Genomic DNA, 19941 nt, shown 5'->3' on the forward strand with positions numbered 1-19941 from the left:
CTAGTAATTAATAGGATTCAATCAACAGGAAGTGTACCAAAAGACATCTGATAATTAGAGCATATCTTATAACTTTGTAGTTTTATTTTGATGACTTTTTCCCCCTTGCAAATCTATTATTTCATAGTCGTCGTCCCCATTAAATGCAGAATCTCATTACACGTACCTACAATTTAAAATGTCTAAATAGTCTTCCCCCTCCCCAGAGGCATCATGTATAATAGCGTGACTTTGGGAAGAAGCTGCGGTGCGCATCAGCCGCTGCGTGAGAGCGATGACGCTCAGCAGCGGCTGCGGTGATCAGCAGCACCGCAGCGCCAAAACCCCGCGACATGCCTCACGCACATGATGTCATTGGAGCAGCACACACTGAAGAAGGTGAAATGACGGGATTTCAGTGTTAAAGAAAACCGCGCGCCGCTTCATTTTTGTCCTTCGCTTATTGAGGAAAATGATATCGTCGGGAAACGACCGGGAGATGGACGCGAGGACTGCGGAAACCGGGGATGGCGGGAGGACGAGCGAGGACGCTGCCGCCAGCCTGTGTTTACAGCTGGACCTGGGGGACACCGGTTCGTATGGTTTTCCTTCAGTCGTGGTTGTTGTCGGTCAAGTAGCTCCGTCATGCCAGCTGCCAGGCGAGAGCAGGCGATGGAAGTTGGGCATAGGTGGGCAGCATCTTGTCCATTCATCATCTTCGATTGGTCGATTTTTTTTTGTTGTTTCTTCTTCCCACTGGACAATTAACAAATTTATATATATATTTCTGCCACGAGAGCAGATACAGAAAATTGTAGTTCGAGGAGCCCAAGAGGTGGAGATGAATAATGAATTGCTGGGTTAGATAACAGTGTCAAGCTTCAAGTCCCTGCTGCGCGGTAGTAAACGGCCCACAATGCACGCTGGCACCAACACAAGGTGCACATCAGGGATGTGTAACCTACACACGGTCCCATTAGACCTCAGGACCAACTGCTGGATACGTGTTGGCTCCTACCTGAATGACTGAGGAGCTATTTATAAACACACACACACACACACACACACACACAGTAGTCGTGTGTGGTGGCATCAGCACACGGTGTCATTTTGCTCTTCTCCTCAACCTCTTTTCGGTCTTCATAATTCATGCCACATCCCTCACTTCCTCTCCCTAGCTAAATCTGAAGAGTGCTTTCCATAATCTGATATGGAATTATAACATAAACCACCCACTAATCCCTTGTGTGGGTATCAATTTTAGGCATCGCTGTGCATGCCACGGCTGCAACCACAACACAACATACATGACAGGTTTATGATACATGTGCAAGTGGTGATGGAGGAAAACAGACAGTTACATCGGGTCCGACGAGTTGTCTTTGCATGTGAATGCTCATGTGTACACACTTTGTGCACACATGATTATTATTAAATCCACCAGATTATACATGTGTGCAGAGAGCCTCGGGTCATAAACATCTACTGCTGTGTTTAGTGTCACGTTAATGTCACTGGCAACCGGCCACCACTTTCTCAGCTGATAAGGGACGTATAATCCTCTTTATGGCACACACACACACACGCACACACACGCACACAGGCCTGAAGGAACGTTTTCTTAACGTCGACACAACACTTGTCATTGCGAAAATATCTAAACGAGCTTTGTGTCACTGCATTTCAACACCTGCACGTTCATAAGCTGTTTGACAAGCGGCGTGTTTTTGCACATCAGACATGCTGCACGGCGCTCGTCCTGTTTGTTGCTCGCAGCTCAGTGGCACATTATTCCGGCCTGACCCTAATCCCACAGAGACTCTTTGTGTGTGCTCCTGCTGCCCCAGGATGCTCCTGGTCATTGTTCTGCCCGGCTGGCTCTGATGCCGTGTTTATCTGCAGGTTACAGGTGTGGGCACAAGAAACTCATTGTTTGTTTTTGTTTGTGCGTTCCTATTTGTGTACCGTCTTCTAAAGTCTGTGCCATGTGCCAACGAGCACTGGCGTGTAGCTCAGAGATGCGTGATGCCCAGAGGGATCCTGATGATGCTGGTGATCACCTGACTTTACATTTAGCACATTTATCATCATCGTCATCATCATTACATGACAACATGTCGTCATCACCAAGATATTCACCTTTATGACAACAAAAAGAAACATTGTTGCTTGAGATATTATTAGTAAATAGTGCATTGTTTATTGTGCATAATCATTAAGGTAGGAGAGCATGCCATGATATGTGCATGCTCTCTCTCTCTCTCTCTCTCTCTCTCTCTCTCTCTCTCTCTCTCTCTCTCTCTCTCTCTCTCTCTGTCAGAATGAAATATGCTGCACATTGTTTTGGATTTGTATGATTCCTTCATGTTGTTTGCACTGACCCAAAACAACAAACATGGTACTTTTACTGCGTTCCGTCACTGATGGAGAACTCTGCTCATCGGGTGCTGTACTGTCACATGGCTTAAAGATTCATTATCCCGTCAGCTGCACTTCCTTAATCTTCACCCTCACTCGACCTGAACTGCAGCTCGATGGTGTAAACCATTTAGTTTGTTTTTTTGAAGTACAAACGGTCTCGTTTCACGTTCACTTCCGTCCTTCCTTCCTTCCTTCCTTCCTTCCTTCCTGCTTTCTCTGCATCCTTCAAACACAGTCGCACACACACAAGGCCGAGTCTCGTCCTTCACGAAGAAGGGAAAGAATCTTCCTAATCCCCGTGTGTGATTGGTTCACAATGTGACCTAAAGACTTTAGCCAATGACAGCACTCAGATTAGGGAGGAAGTCAATCCAATAGATTTTACCTTCCTGGTGCAAATCTCACTGATCCAGGAATAGAAAACACCGACTGCACTCGGCCGCGGTCTGACGACTGATTGTCTTTTTTTTTTGGTTCAGCCAGACATTTTTGCTGCATGTTTCTGGATTATAAAACAATTGGTAACCTGTAGAAACTAATCTCCTCAGCTGGTGAGTTGACCACCGAGTGATGTGGAACGAGGTTAATGAAGTTACATTTGTGTGAACGTTGCCAAACTCTCTTCTAGCTCTACCTGTTGCACTTAATGTGTTGTACATTTTCCTTCCAAAATAATATCATACGAGTCGCCTGAGCTGAGGGATGTGGATGTCAATAAAATAATAAGTTTATTTTTTTGCCATGGAATATTATATGTTAAAAATGTTATTTTCCCTGCACTTGAAGATATTTACGACATCTTCTATTTGTCTTGATGCTTTCAGATGGGCTGATTTGGTTAAATAAATAAAAGTAAAATGACTAAAACAACATATGCCCTAATGATCTAATCTAATAAATAAAGGTTGAGTTATTGTGCTCTTTATCTACGATGCATCAATCTATCTGGGTAACAATCATCAACCCAAATGTGTCTCTAATGCCAAAAGTGTCAATGTCAAATTATGATTTGCCTCATCATACGTAATTAATGGACATTTCTTCAATTATTTCTCCACAGATTCAGCCAAGAAGGCGCAGATAACAGAGGTGAGTCTTCCTTCTCTCTCTTCTTTATGACTTTATTGCATCGTTCAATCCCTCAACAATACCTGCAGGACCTGTATATCACGTGTACATTTCTCACCAGATGCCGTCCCCATTCGGAGTCGGCCAATCCCACGAGAAAAAGATCGGCCATCGGCGGGTCGACGCCTCTGGAGAGACGACCTATAAGAAGGTCGCCTCTCCTCTTCATCTGTCTCTCTTTTTGTCTTCATCTTTTGCCTTAAATGCTTCTCGTGGGTTTTGTTTGGCGTCACGATTCCATCAACTGCGTTCCACCCACGCCTGAAGGCAGCGCTTCTCTGTTCTCTGTCCTCCACCTCCAGACTACCTCCTCCGCCTTGCAAGGGTCCATCCAGCTGGGCATCGGATACACCGTCGGCAACCTCAGCTCCAAGCCCGAGAGAGACGTGCTGATGCAGGACTTTTACGTGGTGGAAAGCATCTTCTTCCCCAGGTGCGTTTGCATGAGCGTGTGTTCATGTGAGGGTGAGTGCGTGGCGAGTCACGGACTCTTCTTTAACTCTTCCTGTCGGCGTCTTCTCGCTCCGCACAGTGAAGGCAGTAACCTCACTCCAGCGCACCACTACCCAGACTTCAGGTTCAAAACCTACGCCCCCGTGGCCTTTCGCTACTTCCGGGAGCTGTTTGGGATCCGACCGGACGACTACCTGGTGAGATATTTATGTGTTTGCTGCGTTGTCAGTAATTTAATGTCTCATGAAGAGCTGTGCGACAGACAGAACACATGTCAGTCGGTGTTATAGAGCATCAGGAGTGAAGAATATCAGAAATATTTCCACGTCATACATTCATTTTTGTCCAGAATGTATTACCAATGATCATACGATCATATTGTACTAGTTATCTAGCCAGTTCATAATATTATTTGCATAAATGAACCATACAATCCCTGCGTGTGGTATAGATGAGGGTGAATGTAACATTTCCAGTTAAATGAGTAACTTTACTGTAGAAACTAATCCTGCATTCAGGTGTAAAAGTCATAGTACAGTTTACATTCTTTGCACTCACGCACATTACGCCTTCTTGTACTCACTAATGTTTACACGCTTTGAAGGAAAAGTTCCCTTTTTGCTGTTGTGAGCAATGCCGTGCGAGTGGGCGGATGCATTAGTCTGCTGGTTGATCAGTTGAAAGCTTTATTGGGTCCAACATGAACAATGCTGTGCAGCCCTGCAGTGAAGCCCACGAAGTGTTAAAGGAGGAAATTACAACCTCTCATCACACAAACCTTTAGCAAAGGAACATTTAATTCCTCTAAAACAAAGTTGAACGAGATTAGAAATGGATAAAGTCTGCTTTTATGACAGTTATCTGTAGAAACTCTTTTTCTTTAGAGGCTTGAGTTGACTCTGTGCCTCTGTGTTCAGTATTCTATATGTAATGAGCCGCTGATCGAGCTGACGAACCCGGGAGCGAGCGGCTCCATCTTCTACGTGACCCGCGACGACGAGTTCATCATCAAAACCGTTCAGCACAAAGAGGCCGAGTTTCTCCAGAAGCTCCTCCCCGGGTACTACATGGTGAGTTCTGCGTTGTCGGCGTGCACGCCATTATGGTAAATGATCGGCCGTGTGGGATGTTTGCATCCACGCGTGAACGCTGCAGGAGCAACGCAGCACCTGAAACTTCTAGTCATCCTAATCCTCTTTATCCTAACCCCCCCTGCCGCTGTCAGCGGTGACGCTGTAAAAGATATATCGCACCTGACCGAGACCTGGGCTAAGTTCTCCTTAATAGGTTAAGCGTGCAAACCGGTGGAGACACACAGGAGTTGGCGGAGGCTTGTGGAAAGATCGCGATGTCCTCCAGGTGCTGGAACATCTCATTCATGTCATTCTCCCTGTCTCTTCTTCTCTGTCTTCGGCGTGAACCCTCCTCCTCCTCCTCCTCCTCCTTCCTCCAGAACTTGAACCAGAACCCTCGCACGTTGCTGCCAAAGTTTTTTGGCCTCTACTGCGTCCAGTGCGGCGGCAAGAACATCAGGGTCGTCGTGATGAACAATATCCTGCCGTGCTCGGTGCGCATGCACCTCAAGTTCGACCTGAAGGGCTCCACGTACAAGAGGCGGGCGTCCAAGAAGGAGAGAGAGAAGTCCAAACCTACTTTCAAAGACCTGGACTTCCTGAACGACGTCCCCGAAGGCCTCACGCTGGACCAGGACACATACGGAGCGCTGGTGAAAACCCTGCAGAGAGACTGTCTGGTGAGAAAAGACAAGCGGGAGATGGATGAGTAGTGTTCTGTAAAAGTAGATGAACATTGAGCGTTTTATTTCAACTAAGCAACACAGCCGACCACACGTGAACCAGTCAACTGTTTTTGCTCAGTTGAAGTCAAAGTTAAAGTCAGTTTTATTATCAATTTTGTGCACAGAAGATCAAAAGTACGTTTCTCTTCTGTCCAACATATAGTAAACTGTGCAATAGTAATAATAATAAAGTGCAAAAAAGAACAACATATAACATATAGACAACATAAATTAGGAACTATTAAGACTATGAAGGACTAAACTATAAATAAATGACTGTAACTCCTTAACTTGTACTTTGGTTTTTGTTACTTTATACCATGAGACAAACATGCTAAAAGTACTCAGAGCTGCAGATCAGTGCTGTTATAACTATAATGTGCTCACCTGTGTGAACAAAAGACATTTTTCAAATATCACACGTGTGTGTTTCACGTCAGGTTCTGGAAAGTTTCAAGATCATGGACTACAGCTTGCTGCTGGGCGTCCACAACAAAAGCCAGGCCAAGCGAGAGCACCAGGCTCAGGGTTCGCCTGCGGCCGGCGGCGACGACAAGCGGCGGGCGGCTCAGAGGGCCCTGTACTCCACGGCCATGGAGTCCATACAGGGCGGCTCCACGTGCAGGGACACGCTGGACCACGATGACACGTCAGTCAGCGTTCGTGACCTTTGACCTCTTTGTCCTCGTCACGGCATGATTACGTTCACAAATGGTGTTGGTGTCCTCCTGTCCTGTCTGCAGTATGGGCGGTATTCCAGCTGTGGGGAGTAAAGGAGAGCAGCTCCTGCTCTTCATTGGAATCATCGACATCCTGCAGTCCTACAGGTAGGCCCGGAAACTTAAAACAAACACCAGAAGTTAAAGGTGCACACGCGTTACAATTCACTTTCATGAGTAGTGGAAGATCCGGGAGTGGCGCTGCGTTCAAAGGGTGTTGGAATAACCGGAAGAATGAGTTTCCAAACCGTGAGAAATGAACGTGAACGGCCCTGCGAGTTGGAACAAGGAGTCCAAAACAGATGACATGTTTTTAAGCCGGTGTTTTTCAACCTTCTTTGAGCCGCGGCACAGCAACAAGCAAAACAGTTCCAAAATGTCACATTGTAGCACAACACAGCACATTATTAGCTCATTATTGCGCCACCTGCTGGCTAGGAAGAGTATTTCACTACTAGGTCAGCCGCTATGTTGCAGACTCAGACGCTCAACAATGAAAAAAATGATTTGTGGCAACTAAATAAGATTTTTTTAGGACCGATTAAGTGAAATTGGACATTTTCCCACAACACATGACTATCTTCCGCAGCACAGTGGTTGAAAATCCCTTTTTTAAGCAATAAAATACAGCACATCTATTGTGTAATGTCTATGTTTTTCCCACATTGTGACTTAAAGGCTTCGTTGTTATTCAACAGAAGAAATCATTATGATTTTGTACGTTATGTCAACATCTTGTCACCAATTATTCGGCTGCACTTGCACCGTTTAAATAAATCATTTGCTCCACGATATTTACAAAGTAAAATAATAAAAGATTAGATGTTTTTTCCAGCGTAAGAAAGCTTTCAGAGTTCCCCAGAAGGTCAGGCGTCTTCATCCTGAACCTCTGCCGCCTCCTCAGTCTGACGTTGTGTGTGAGGTCGCTCTGGTAATCAGTCCGCCCTTCATCAGGTTTCTTTTTTTAAGGACACATTAAATGACAAGGATTTTTCTTTCCGCGGCTTCAAAGTCAGGATATGATTAGTTTGAGGTCCGACAGTAATCCAGGCATCATGTGTCTGCGAGGAATATTAATATTTGGAGTGAGATCATGAGGGGGAAAAGCAATCCCTGACTCGTCAGACTGTTTTCAATCCAATAAAAATGGAGGAGACACATAACGTGTCAATCCCTAAGATGCAGCCTTTAGTCTTGTTTTGTGTTTCCAAAAAAAAAAAAAGGATTTCTCTACAGAAACCCAGTTTGTAGCTCTACAGATCTCTAAATATTACACTACTTTCATCGGGAGAACTTCCTTTAAATCTGCTCTCTTTCAGCACGTCAGCATCGCGGCGCTGTGATGGCAGGAAACCACACAAGTGAATGAGTTTAACTAAATAATTCAAATGTTTTGTCTGACAGAATGATCAAGAAACTGGAGCACTCTTGGAAGTCCCTCATCCATGACGGGGTGAGTAGCTTTTACATAACTCATGTAAAGTAATATAATAGTTTGTATCCAACCTTTCATTTCATTTTACCATATTTTGTCACTACGTATATTTCCTTTATGTATTACGTTTACTACATTGATGGCATTATGTATAAAGATAGTTTTTTTTGCACCTCCCCTCAGGACACAGTGTCAGTTCACAGACCCAGTTTCTACGCTGACAGGTTCTTCAGGTTCTCCAGCACCATCGTCTTCAAGAAGAGCAGCTGTGAGTTTATAAAATGTGCATGGGCCTTATCCTCCTGCACAGTGTTATGTTTGATGACACCAACGCCAATAAGGCATCTTTTTTCTTTTGGTGCATTTTGCTTCATGGAATAAAAGCAAACGTAGACCATCTCCTGCTTTCACAGCACTGCGGTCGTCTCCGTCTAAGAGAGGACGGGGGGCTCTCTCCATGTCCAAGTCCAGCGCCGGAACGGGTTCAGCCGGTCAGCGTCCTTCACTGAGCGACGAGAGGCCGGACGACCAGGACGACTTCGACAGCCTACGAGAAGTCCGCAGCTTCCCCGTTCTGGAGGACAACGGTAGTTAACCCCGTGTTTGAGTCGTCGAAGGAACCCCGAATTAATTCCAGTACTTGTGTTTATTGTATGTATTTGTTCCGCAAACTCTTGGGAATAAAATGTATATCTGCAAAAAAATCACTTTTAAAAAGATATTTTGATCCTAACTATGAACATCCAGCATGATGTGAGCCAGATTCTCCAAAAATGCCTCCTGGAGCATCAATAAGACACCTTTTTGGAAAGATTAGGACCTAAAGAATCAGAATCTACAACAAAAATCACAATAAAACAAAGTCTCGGCCTGTTAGGAAGGAGTTTCAGTCTGAAAACTGTCGTTCGGTTCAAAAATGGAAAAATATTGCGTATTTTATGCCAAAAGATTGTCTGAATGGGGCATGCTGGGACTTAAAATGGCCTCGGGAGGATATTCGCGCACGGTTTCCAAAAGGTTAACTTGTTGTAAACTTTTACGTGATACACAGACATATTTAACACAGGCTTAAGTAAAGGTTGCAATATATTTATTGACATATGTAAAGATAATGTATTGCATATTGCTCATAAAGGGAGTAAGAAGCGAACAGAATGTGATCATGTGAAGTCAAAGTTATGCGAGCAATCCACAAATAAATCTGATTTTGCTCTGACGAGCAATTCAGTTCATTGTTTTCGTCGTATTAATATCTCACTATCTCCCCATCAGGGAGAGAGCCGCCCTGCACGCCTCCATCCTTCGAAGACGCCACCACGGCTTCTATCGCCACCACGCTCTCCTCCAACAACTCCTTACCCACAACCCCCTTCGACACCCCAGAGCACCCTCGCTACAGGCGGCAGATGCTTTCCCCGAGCGTGGCCCGGTGAGGACACGGCACCGACATGCAAACGAAGAACGAAGCCTCCGTGAGGCTCCGTTCATCCCTCCTGACGTCACGCCCTTTCACTGTTCCGTGTGCTTCCTTCCAGGGCGCAGAGAGAGGTCGTGGAGGTTCACGGGGAGAAGCAGGATACGATTACAGTGGAGGTGGAGCTCAGGTACGCGTGCATTTCAACGATAGCACCACGTTCACAGCAGCCTGAGCTGTTTTAACATGTTTTTTTTTTTAATCTTCATACAGTAAAATCCCAAAGAGCACTGAGCTCACTCAGATGACGGAGATGACGTCGCCCAGCCACCTGTCACCTGACCGCCAGCTCCACGCCGCCGCCTCAACGCCCCCTGCCTCAGCGTATTCCTCCTCCACCCTTCCTCCTTCCTTCGTGTCCTCCTCCTCCTCCTCCTCCTCCTCCGCCGCTGCTCAATCCGGTAGCCAGTCATCCTCCGCCCTCGCGTCATCCATCCGCCCGTCCACCAAACCGCTCACTTCCCCCGTCGCCGCTCGGTCCCCGGCTCTCCCTCCCGCGACCTCTCCGTCGGCGGCCGCTCCTCCGTCCAAGCTCCTCGCGTCCGGCCCGGACACCTCCGCCCTCCCGGCCGGCTCCGCGTTCACTCCCATCTGCCCGGCGTCTTCTCACCCCTCCACCCGGAGCTCTCCTCCACCCCGCCTGCCCTCCACCCCGCCGCCCTCCTCCCTCCCTCCGAGCCCCCAGGTGCCTCAGCAGGCGCTGCAAACGCCGCGAAACCAGCTGTCCGTGTCCAGCAGCCACAACTCGCTGGATGGAGAGGTGCCGGTGTCCGACATCTACTTTGTAAGTCCTCCGTTCGCTTTCTGTGTGACGAAGACACTTGATTTGATCTGGATCTGATCTTTTGACTCTCTGACCCCTAGGGGTCATTTTTAGTCGATTTTCTCGAGTTGACATATTTCCTTAAATTCACCTTTTCAGGCACTTTCATATAAGATACATACCCATGTATTACGTCATGAATTGCAGAACAATCTCAGCTATCTGTGTAATGAGGCAACGTTGTCATAAGGCAAAAGTGCAAAGACAAAATATGACTCTAAAGCTGAAAAACGGAATCTCAATTTTTAGAAATTCTTCATCTCACTTATGAAAACATAACTTTACTCAAGTGATTGGACTGTTTTCATGATGGAAATTGGTTTACCAAAGGTTTAGGTACACAAAAGCAGTGAAATATATGAATAAAACAGTATATACAAGTAAATAAATGTCTAAAACTAAACTTTTTATTAGTTTTGGTAGAAATGTGATCTTTTACACATTTCACCAAAATGATAAAACACATTATTATTCTAGTAAAATGGAGAAATCTCTCTTTGGTTTTGGTTCTTGTTGACGGTCCTCTTCCAGAGAGTAAAGATAATGTTCTTCTCCTGTTCTTCCTTTGACCACTGGGTCTCTCGCAGTGGTCCAGTCAGGACAGCGTGGTAGAGTTATGATGGTGAGGGTGTGTGTGTGTGTGTGTGTGTGTGTGTGTGTGTGTGCACGTACGAGAGAGGTTGCCATCGCTGTCCCAGACGCTTGTATCCAAAGCACGAGGCTGTCACAGCTCATGCAACAGCACAGCATGATGTTTTGATATCTATATTCTGCATTCACGCGTCATGTCAGTGTCTCCATAATCCTCTCTCTCTCTGTTCGAATATGTTGTAACGTTCATTCTCCATTCTTTCTTCTCTCTCCTCGGATCATAACTGCTTCTCTCTTCTCTTCATCTTCCCTCGTTCTCCTCTCCTTTGTAATAATTCATGCATTTCCCTTCATTCTCTCTCCACATTATGTGCATTTGTGTGTTCATTCTTGTGTGTGTGTGTGTCCATCCATCCATCAGTATGCAGATGGCAGATATTGGGTGTACTCTCCTGTTCTTGGCCGTCGTAAGCTAAACTCTAGCATGAGTTACAATGTAAGTCGTCACCAACGTAGTCAGAGTCATTAGTCCCACGCTCCATCGCTTTGCTGGACGTTGTTCCCGCTTTGGATCTTCAGAAGTAGTTCAAAGTAAAGTTAGATTGCATATGAATAACTCCAGCTTCTGAAGGGCCATGATATGCATTTAAATGGAGCATGCATCTTTATCTAGCAGTGATTTAATTGTTGCTCGGTGCTTGGCTGGAAGGAAATCTTCCTTTCGGACACTGGAAATCACCTGTTGATGAAGCTTTTTTACATTTTAAAGCCCCTGAAAACATGCTTTCGATTATTGAGTATTTTTTATACGACAATGAATAAGCATTACGTACAAGTTTCACCGTCAAAAAACACATCTGCTGCATCTGGACGAGCCTGTCGTCAGATTTAGATTAACATGTTTTTAAACTTGAATTATGTAGAAAAGGCAAATTAAACATATAAATTCAGACATTTCTTATGTGCAAGAACCAAAACCGTTGATGACTTTAAACAGAACATTGTGTGTCCGTCTGTCAGGAGAAGAAGCTGAGTGGGAAAATATGATTTTGGGGTCTTTGAAGTAAACCAGAATATCCAGATTATATCATCCCTTCGGACTGAGAACCTGTAGATTTCCCTCATTGAGAAGCTCGAGCTTCATCATGAGCATCTTGGTGGCCCCAAACTGTTCAATGGTACCGAGCAGCTCCAAACCATTCAGTATTTGGGGAATTTATTCATGAATGATTCTTTCCCTCCTCATTGGTTCTCCTCTTGCCTCCTCTCCTCTGCTGCTGCCCTCTGCTGGCTGCATTGCGTCACAGCAGACGCAGGAGGACCGGGGCTGGGTGTACTCTCCTCTGCACTTCGGCTCGGAGCCCAGAAGAGGCTCGGACGGGGAGAGCGAGACAGTGAGTGCACGGCTCACTGACTATTCATCACAGTACACCTCACAGTGCACGAGGAGGACGTGACTTAACTGCAATGTGTTGCTACTCTCTCATCCTCTATGTCTCTCTATTTGCCTCTCAGTAACTCGCAGTGGAAACGGCGGCGGTGGGCGGAGCCAGAGGCCCGACAGATGTTTTAATGACAAAGCCACCAGGACACGATGAGCATCATCGCTCGTGTCCCCGGCTGCATGTGGGGAGCTTGCTTTGCCAACAGAGACTAAATGAACTAGAAGCATTCAAGTACACACCTATACACGTATGCACACACTCGCGTGAATTCAAAATGAACGTACATACATCAAATCTTATGACAAAAAAATCATATATTATCAATTCCTGGACAATCTGACACTGTGAAAGGGGATGTGAGGTGTTGGAGGATTGTCGTGTTCGTGCTCGGCTCTGGCTATGCAATTTGGACATATGTATTATTGATTTCTCTTTTTTCGATGAACCACTGCAGAGTTTATTCATGCGTTTATTTTTCACTAGGAGCATGTCAAAGCTGTATATAATTTTATTTTAGCACTTTATCAACGTACACGTGGCCGAAAGTGTATTTGTCTGCTCATCAATTATTGTTTGAAACACTGGAGCACGGTTAATGTGTTGTGTGTGTGTGTGTGTGTGCACAGTGTGCTGTTGTCCCGGGGTTGTGTGTCCACCGAAGAAACTCGTATCTGACAATGAATGGTTGTGTTTTAAAATTGCCTTATTGACAAACTCATTTTCATTTCGGTCACTTCTAAATCATTTCAAAATAGCAACAAAATATAAAATATACAGAGTATTTTATTGTGGGTGAATACCAAAAACAATACAGAGATGATGTGATGACACCTCTTCAGGATTTAGCACCAAAAGATCAACAGCGAACAAAGTAAAAAAAATAACAAATCTTTTGTAAATGATAGATAAATTGTGTGTCAGGTTGTACGTGCCCTTCTGTCTCAATGTGCGCATGTGTTTGCATGCGTATTGACACATTCTGTCCGGCCTATTTGTCAAATTGTCACAAGCTGTAACTTCATTTGTTGTTTGAGGCCGTGATGGTCTGAACCAGCTACACGCATGTTGGCTGTGTGAAGACATGGAAACAGTCTTCAAACGACTGGAATAATAACCATAAAAGACCAAATTAAACAAACGGAGCAAAACTGAAACCACTTCAGATTGTGTAGGACAGTTTGGTGAGAACATAAATCTCCTTCTTCCACACAAGAGGAGCGACGAGACATCGTCAGACTTCCTGGAGTCGCTCTGCTGTCACATGTGTGTTGTCTGAGTCTGCTGGAGTGAAACACGCCTGTTTGGAGGCAGCAGTGTTTGGAGCAGATCGCTGTGTTGAAGAAAATAAAAAATTGTATCGTGTGAAAGAAATCCTATATTTTGACTGTTAAGTGTCGTGTGCATGACTCGTCCACTAGGTGGCGCCACAGCGTCTCAGAGAAACGAGTTCTCAACGCTGCACCGTCTTGGGAGGAATCTTATGTTCATGCACATCAGTTTATGACTTAGTTGCACACTGTAAAATTAAATTGCACATACATCTTTTTACTCTGTTTATTATGACCCCCCCCCCCCCCCCCGCCCCCGCCCCACACACACACACACACACACACATACACACTCATAATGTGATGATGTGATATTGCTATAGCGGTGTTGGCCTTCTGCAGAGGCTTTGCTGCTAAAAATAGAATAAAACACACAAAGATCAATATGGCTTTAACTAAAACACCCCTTCGGGATCTTAGCTGTCTTAATACACACACACACACACACACACACACACACACACACATCTACATACACACACACACACACACACACATTGACAAAACAGAAGAGAATACATGAGCTTTCGTCCCCTGTAGGAGACATTAAAGTCAACTCATTGTGCGTTCACTGTATTGCTCTGCTTGTGTGTTTGTGTGCGGGTGTGTGTGTGTGCTCGTGCACTGCTCCGTGCACTGCTCCGTGCGTTATTTATTTGTAAGCCGGTGTTGCGAATGTCACTCGGGGTGACAAGTCATCCGTGTCGGGCCGTGATGGAATGCGTGATGGACGAGGATCAGCGGCCACGTGACCAATTGTCCTGGAATGAAATTGTTTTCCACACCTCCTCTTCTTGTCCTTCTTCCTCTGGAAAACACCTAATCCCTTTGCTCCTTCCCTCGCCTCCTCGATGTCCTCCCTGACATTGAGTCAGGCGGGTTTTCCTTCCACAGTTCAACGCTGCCAGGGACCAACCAACATACATATGTGTTAAAGGGTATGCCGAGTTATATTCTAATATCTTATTAGTACATCTCATGAACATTTCTGGGTACCAAAAGCTTGAAATACAGTGGAAACCGATCCACTCGCTCCTTTCTGGGAGGTTGTGTGTCCACCTGAGGCTGTTTCCTCTCACAGTCAGGTGGACTGAAGCCATATGACTATATTTCATGTTTCTGCTCCTCCGCCAGCGTTCTGCTCAGTACAAGACATCATGGATCTGCGACTTTAAAAAGTACCGTCGCAGTCCTATCGAATGAGAACCATCGAACCATCGAACCGTCGTGTTGCGGTTCATTTAAATGCTTTTTGCTTCCTTACTTTATGGTGAAAAACCATCATGAAGCGGCAGCATTTGTACATCTGAGACGGCCCGTCGCAAAGCTGAGCTTTCATCTGCCGGACACAAAAACAAATGCCTTTGTTCTTTCAAAGGACAGGGGGGCGAAAGCCACAACAAACAGGCAAGTGTGTGTGTGTGTGTGTGTGTGTGTGTGTGTGTGTGTGAGGAGGAGATGGTGTTAGAGAGAGCAGTGAGAGCGCAGAGAGATCAAAGCAGGGGGTATGTTTTTGAATCTCCGTGTGGGAGGTGGAGCCTCACCTACCCAGAATGCACGGCTTCACTTCTTACGGCCCACTCAGCTTTTTTTTTTAGGAGATTCACTTTTCTTTGTCCGCTGGTTCATTACGATATCCTCCATGCGATCCTTCTCAGGGAGAACCGTCACGTGGTGTGAACCAGCAGTCGACCTCTGACCCGTGGTCGTGGAGCTCCGTCGCTCCCACACGCCTCAACACGCCAAGCGTCTCCAACATGTCAACAGACTTTCATCCTACTACCTTAATAAACCACCGCATTGGATGGATCCCACCTCGCTTTCTCCCAAACCACATGAGGGGGAGTTGACCCGTCGGCATCAGAAGCTACATCCAGATGTGTATCTGAACGCCGTGGCCTCTCACGCAGACCAGGCGCCATAAAAAGTCTCCTCGTTGCGTCGTCCAGTGTCTTAAGGCAGTGTTTATCTTTGGCAGGCTGAAGAAAACAAAGCCATCGATTTCTAATCCTAATCCCCTTCTACTGCTTCTCCCTCCTATTGATCATCTATCCATCCTTAATGAGATGGAGAGATAGAGGAATGGAGGGCTGATGAAGGGCAAAACTTTCCCCGCTGGTGTGCTGTCCTCTCTCTCTCTCTCTCTCTCTCTCTCTCTCTCTCTCTCTCTCTCTCTGCTCATCTCTTTCCAATCCGTCTCTCTTGCTTGTGGGGCTTTCACTGACCTGACATTCTTCAGGGTGGAATAGAAAATAAACGCAGCCTCGGCGCTCGTGCAGAGGTTTATCAAAACCTGCGGGCTCGCAGAGGTTTCACCAAAAAAATATTGAAATTGCATGACATGGATGGATGAAAGCACTGAACACACAGCTCGTGCACATACAGTGAGAGTGGATTGACACCCTGGTGGTGTGTCAGCATGTGTACCGTCTCTCTGAGTCTGTGATATTGTCTAATAATGACATGTTTCCTCTCGGCTCTGAATCTAAGAGTCATCCACCTGATCTTAAAATAAGTATTGAAGCTGTTGAGAGGGTCGATTCCTTCTTTTTGGGACTCACATGATCTGCTCTCTTTGTCTGATGCTCATGTTGAAGGAACTGATTCCCTTTAAGGGAGTTTTAGGGAATTATCTTCCTCCTACTGACTTCCACTGATTCATCAATCCCTATCGTTGGCTTCTGTGGAGCATAATTGTCGCAGCAGACTTCACATGTTCAGCAGGTGATCGTGGCTCGTCTTGTTAAATCCTCGTTTACGGCGGCATGATGAATCTCTCCGGCGACGCATCGACGGAGAATTACTACCCGACTAGTTTGTTTCTAGCGTGAGAGCTTAGATAAACCTATCCTGAGTTTCCTTTGTTCTCGTATGCTGCACGTGTTTCCTGCAGAGACACATGTAGTGTTATCATTGTGTTGCACATCTTCTTTGTGCTTCATATCCTGGCGTTTAGCAAAAACTACAATTTTCACCGATTAATTAGCAGTTTGCTATTCTGGGTTTTCACCATCGCACCTTGACTGTGCAACATTTCTGGCACAGAGATCTGAGTCTTTCAAACCTTACAGAAGACCAGATATGACTCATATTCAACAGATTCTTTTGCATTCACTAATTTCCATGACTTGAAGAACAAACGCTTGACCCTCTGTGATCCTCTCACGCTGTGATCACAGCAAGATTTTAAAGAGGAAAAATTAGGGAACAATCTGCTGATTGACACATTATTATTCTTTGGACTTACTTAACCCTACACCTGGACAGACACACAATGTCAAACACGGAGCTAGATTGTAAGGAAGAGAGGAAAGCGCTGAAACGCCTGCTGCTGTTGTGAGAGGGGTTTTGTGTTGTTTGAGCAGAGACTTGTGGGATTAATGTTAATCACAGCGGTATCCCCTGTGGGACGAGTACACAATTAATCTAATGTGGGATGTCCATCAGCACGAGCCCACATTCCTTAAGAGTTTCTTTTGAGTGCAACTCACAGACATCCTGGACTTATCTTGAGGTAGAAAGCAACCAAGAGGAGAACCAAGAGGATGCTCGCCTTCTGAACACACAACATTTCTTTGCTTTTGCAAAACTTTTTCGTAAAATCGGATGATTTTGGACACACACGATCCATGTCACTGCAGAAATGGCACCCTGGGGATGTTTCTCCCTAAATGTGAGCTAATGGCTGCAGCAGAAGTCATTAATAGCAGGCTAATGTGTGTCAGATGCTACCTGTCCAGCAGCAGCAGGGAAGAGAGAGCCAGGACACGAGCGACTGGCCAGCATAATGAGAGGGACACGGCCTGCCAACTCGGGCAGCTGCTTCTCTAGTGGGACTGAGTGGATTGTGTGTGTGTGTGTGTGTGTGTGTGTGTGTGTGTGTGTGTGTGTGTGTGTGTGTGTGTGTGTGTGTCTTCTCATCTTCCTGTGCTCTTTCTGCCTCTTCCCTCGATGTATTTCTCATCATCTGCATCCAGAAAGCATTTCTACCACATACACTAGCACACACACACACACACACACACACACACACACACACACATACACGTACACACACATACACACACACAAACACACACTCTCAAATACAGACAACGTCATGGGGTTACCGTGGGAATGCCTGTGGCATTATGTCAGTCATTGAAGTGATGCCTCTAATCCTGAAACAAATCTAGACTTTGTGTTGTGTGTCTCCGGCTGTGTGTGTGTGTGTGTGTGTGTGTGTGAGCGTGCCCGTGTATGAAGCCCAATCTCACACCCATTAGATTACGGCTGGCCGCGCACCAAAGACACCCCACTGCCACTCCCACAGTGGCAGGATTAGCCGGCTCTATACCCGCCCTAATCTGAGGACAAAAACCCACAATCGCCTCCCACTGAGACGCGGAGACAAGAAATATTCAATTTGATTTGCCCTCCTCATCAGAACAAGAGTGTCTTTTAAGGTTTAAAATGACTACTGCTCACTCTACCGTCAGCCGATGTGGATTCAGGCCTAAACGGTGTCCTTTTCATCCCGATTATTAATCCCTTTCATGGCACAATTTGGAGCAGCTACAGGCCGTGCATTTGGGAAAAGAAGCTCGAGCGTCTGCAGCCGTGCGAACATGTGAGACTGCACTTAGACCAGCGTGGTCCGAAGTGAATCAGCTGTGCAGGTTGGTGATAAACAATAGTGATGGACTGATGAGACGTCTGACTTGGTGATGGCTGTATAGAGGAAAAGGTTGAGAGAGAATTCTTCACGAGGCACACATGGACGTCTGCACTAAATGTATTCGCTATCCATCCGATAGTTGCCACCGAAGAGCCTCATGGTGAAGCTGGAAGAAAGGCCAAAACCCGCCTGTTGGGACTTTGTGTCACTCCGTGCAAAAAGCTGCACGGATATTTCCGCCTGGACGTTCTCGTCAATAGAGCCAGGTGTGAATAAAAAAGAGTTTATATACAGAGAGCGAGCGGTTACTTCCTCCATGAACAGAGGCCGTACGCTCCATGTTGGAGTGGAGCTCAGCGTGTGACGCATCGCCACAAAAGGCTACCTGCTAAATGTCTCGTCAGTGTCTCATTATTTGACAGAACTGCTTGTTTCATTGCTCTCTCTCCCTCTCTCTCTCTCCCTCTCTCTCTCTCTCTCTTTCTGTCTCCTACTCGGAGGCATCTGCCTCATTAACCACCATCAGCATTTTGTTTGCTGTGCGTGATTTGGATGATCTCGGAGTAACGTGGGGGGGTGGTCTGCGGGTGTGTGTGCATGTGTGTGCATGTGTGTGTGCATGTGTGTGCGTGTGTGTGTGCAGGAAACTCTCATTAGGCTCGAAAAACACTGACATTTTCCACAGAATCAAGATCAAATCTTTTCTTCCTTTATCCTATCTATCAAAGGGTTCCTCCAATCAATTCCCTGGGCTGGTTACGCACACATACTGTGTGTGTGTGTGTGTGTGTGTGTGTGTGTGGTAGTAGTGTAGAGGGAAACAGATGTTGATGATTCGACAAGTTCGCACTGCAAACTCAGCCCAATTTAGCCTATAAAAAACACGATGCCACACAGACGCTGGTGGTGACAGCCCACTCTTAATTTTCAGTCCTTTTCTCCCTTTCGGTTTCCCTCTCCCTCCTTCCTCTCTTACACACTCTCACACACACACACACACACACACACTCCAACACGGCACGTGATGCCACCAGAAGCTTTTCAACTCGGCGTTCGGGGACACTTTCTTCTGCCAACATGTAGAAGGAGCTTGCGGCTTCATTTGAAAGCCTGTCTACACGGCAATATAAACTCTACATTATATATGTTAAAATGCAAAAAAGCTCAGTTTAAACATCATCAAAACCTATACATGGATGGGTTTCGGGATTTATTGCAATGCAATATGGCAGTCATTACAATATTTCCTCAGTGTTTCTATCTTACAATGTACAAACTCTAAAAAAAAGACCATAAATAAACAAAACGCTTCATGTCGCTAATTCTTAACAAAAGACATAGTTGTTTGACACAGAGGGAGTTCACTCTATTCTAAATGTTGAATTCAACAGAAATTCATACAAGTAAAACATTTTTTAAACATAACAATTAAAAAAAAAACAAGCAAATCATACAGTTTGTTAGTATGATGTTTCAGTCTGAAACCATGAGCTCGTAATGTTACATTCAGTCCTCCTCTCTCTCTCTGTTGGGTAACTTTGCATATTCAGAATATTCAAAGATAGCTGACCTCTTGACAAGGGAGATTCCACACACACACACACACACACACACACACACACACACACACACACACACACACACACACACACACACACAAGTAAACACAAAATACATTTTATTCAAGTCA

At 45.6% G+C, this 19941-nt stretch overlaps 1 protein-coding gene across 4 annotated transcripts; it reads left to right on the forward strand.

The window, feature by feature from the left end:
• Positions 1 to 259: 259 nt before the first annotated feature.
• LOC137782093 (phosphatidylinositol 4-phosphate 5-kinase type-1 gamma-like) lies at positions 260 to 13625 on the forward strand. 4 transcript variants are annotated; one of them, XM_068571191.1, is made up of 17 exons: positions 260 to 572; positions 3461 to 3489; positions 3590 to 3679; positions 3831 to 3961; positions 4061 to 4178; positions 4899 to 5051; positions 5435 to 5734; positions 6220 to 6428; positions 6523 to 6606; positions 7903 to 7951; positions 8117 to 8201; positions 8347 to 8520; positions 9206 to 9362; positions 9469 to 9537; positions 9621 to 10191; positions 12129 to 12215; positions 12337 to 13625. In XM_068571191.1, the coding sequence occupies exons 1-17, from the start codon at positions 452 to 454 to the stop codon at positions 12337 to 12339; spliced, it is 2430 nt and encodes an 809-aa protein (XP_068427292.1). In that variant the 5' UTR covers positions 260 to 451; the 3' UTR covers positions 12340 to 13625. The 4 variants fall into 4 exon arrangements, with proteins under 4 accessions (XP_068427292.1, XP_068427293.1, XP_068427294.1 ...); XM_068571192.1 differs by having other exon boundaries at positions 12132 to 12215; XM_068571193.1 differs by lacking the exon at positions 12337 to 13625 and adding an exon at positions 10818 to 10852.
• Positions 13626 to 19941: the final 6316 nt, after the last annotated feature.

Source organism: Clinocottus analis, unplaced genomic scaffold, assembly GCF_023055335.1.
Source record: "Clinocottus analis isolate CAN_PGR_092001 unplaced genomic scaffold, fCliAna1.0.p SCAF_11, whole genome shotgun sequence".
Lineage (NCBI taxonomy): Eukaryota > Metazoa > Chordata > Actinopteri > Perciformes > Cottidae > Clinocottus > Clinocottus analis.

What these genes read in the sequence shown, in the direction of transcription:
- LOC137782093 (XM_068571191.1), top strand. Translation starts at nt 452, where the DNA reads ATGATATCGTCGGGAAACGACCGGGAGATGGACGCGAGGACTGCGGAA. An exon ending in ACGCTGGACCACGATGACAC is followed by an intron (nt 6,429 to 6,522) that starts GTCAGTCAGCGT and finishes TCCTGTCTGCAG; the next exon opens with TATGGGCGGTATTCCAGCTG. An exon ending in ACAGTGGAGGTGGAGCTCAG is followed by an intron (nt 9,538 to 9,620) that starts GTACGCGTGCAT and finishes ATCTTCATACAG; the next exon opens with TAAAATCCCAAAGAGCACTG.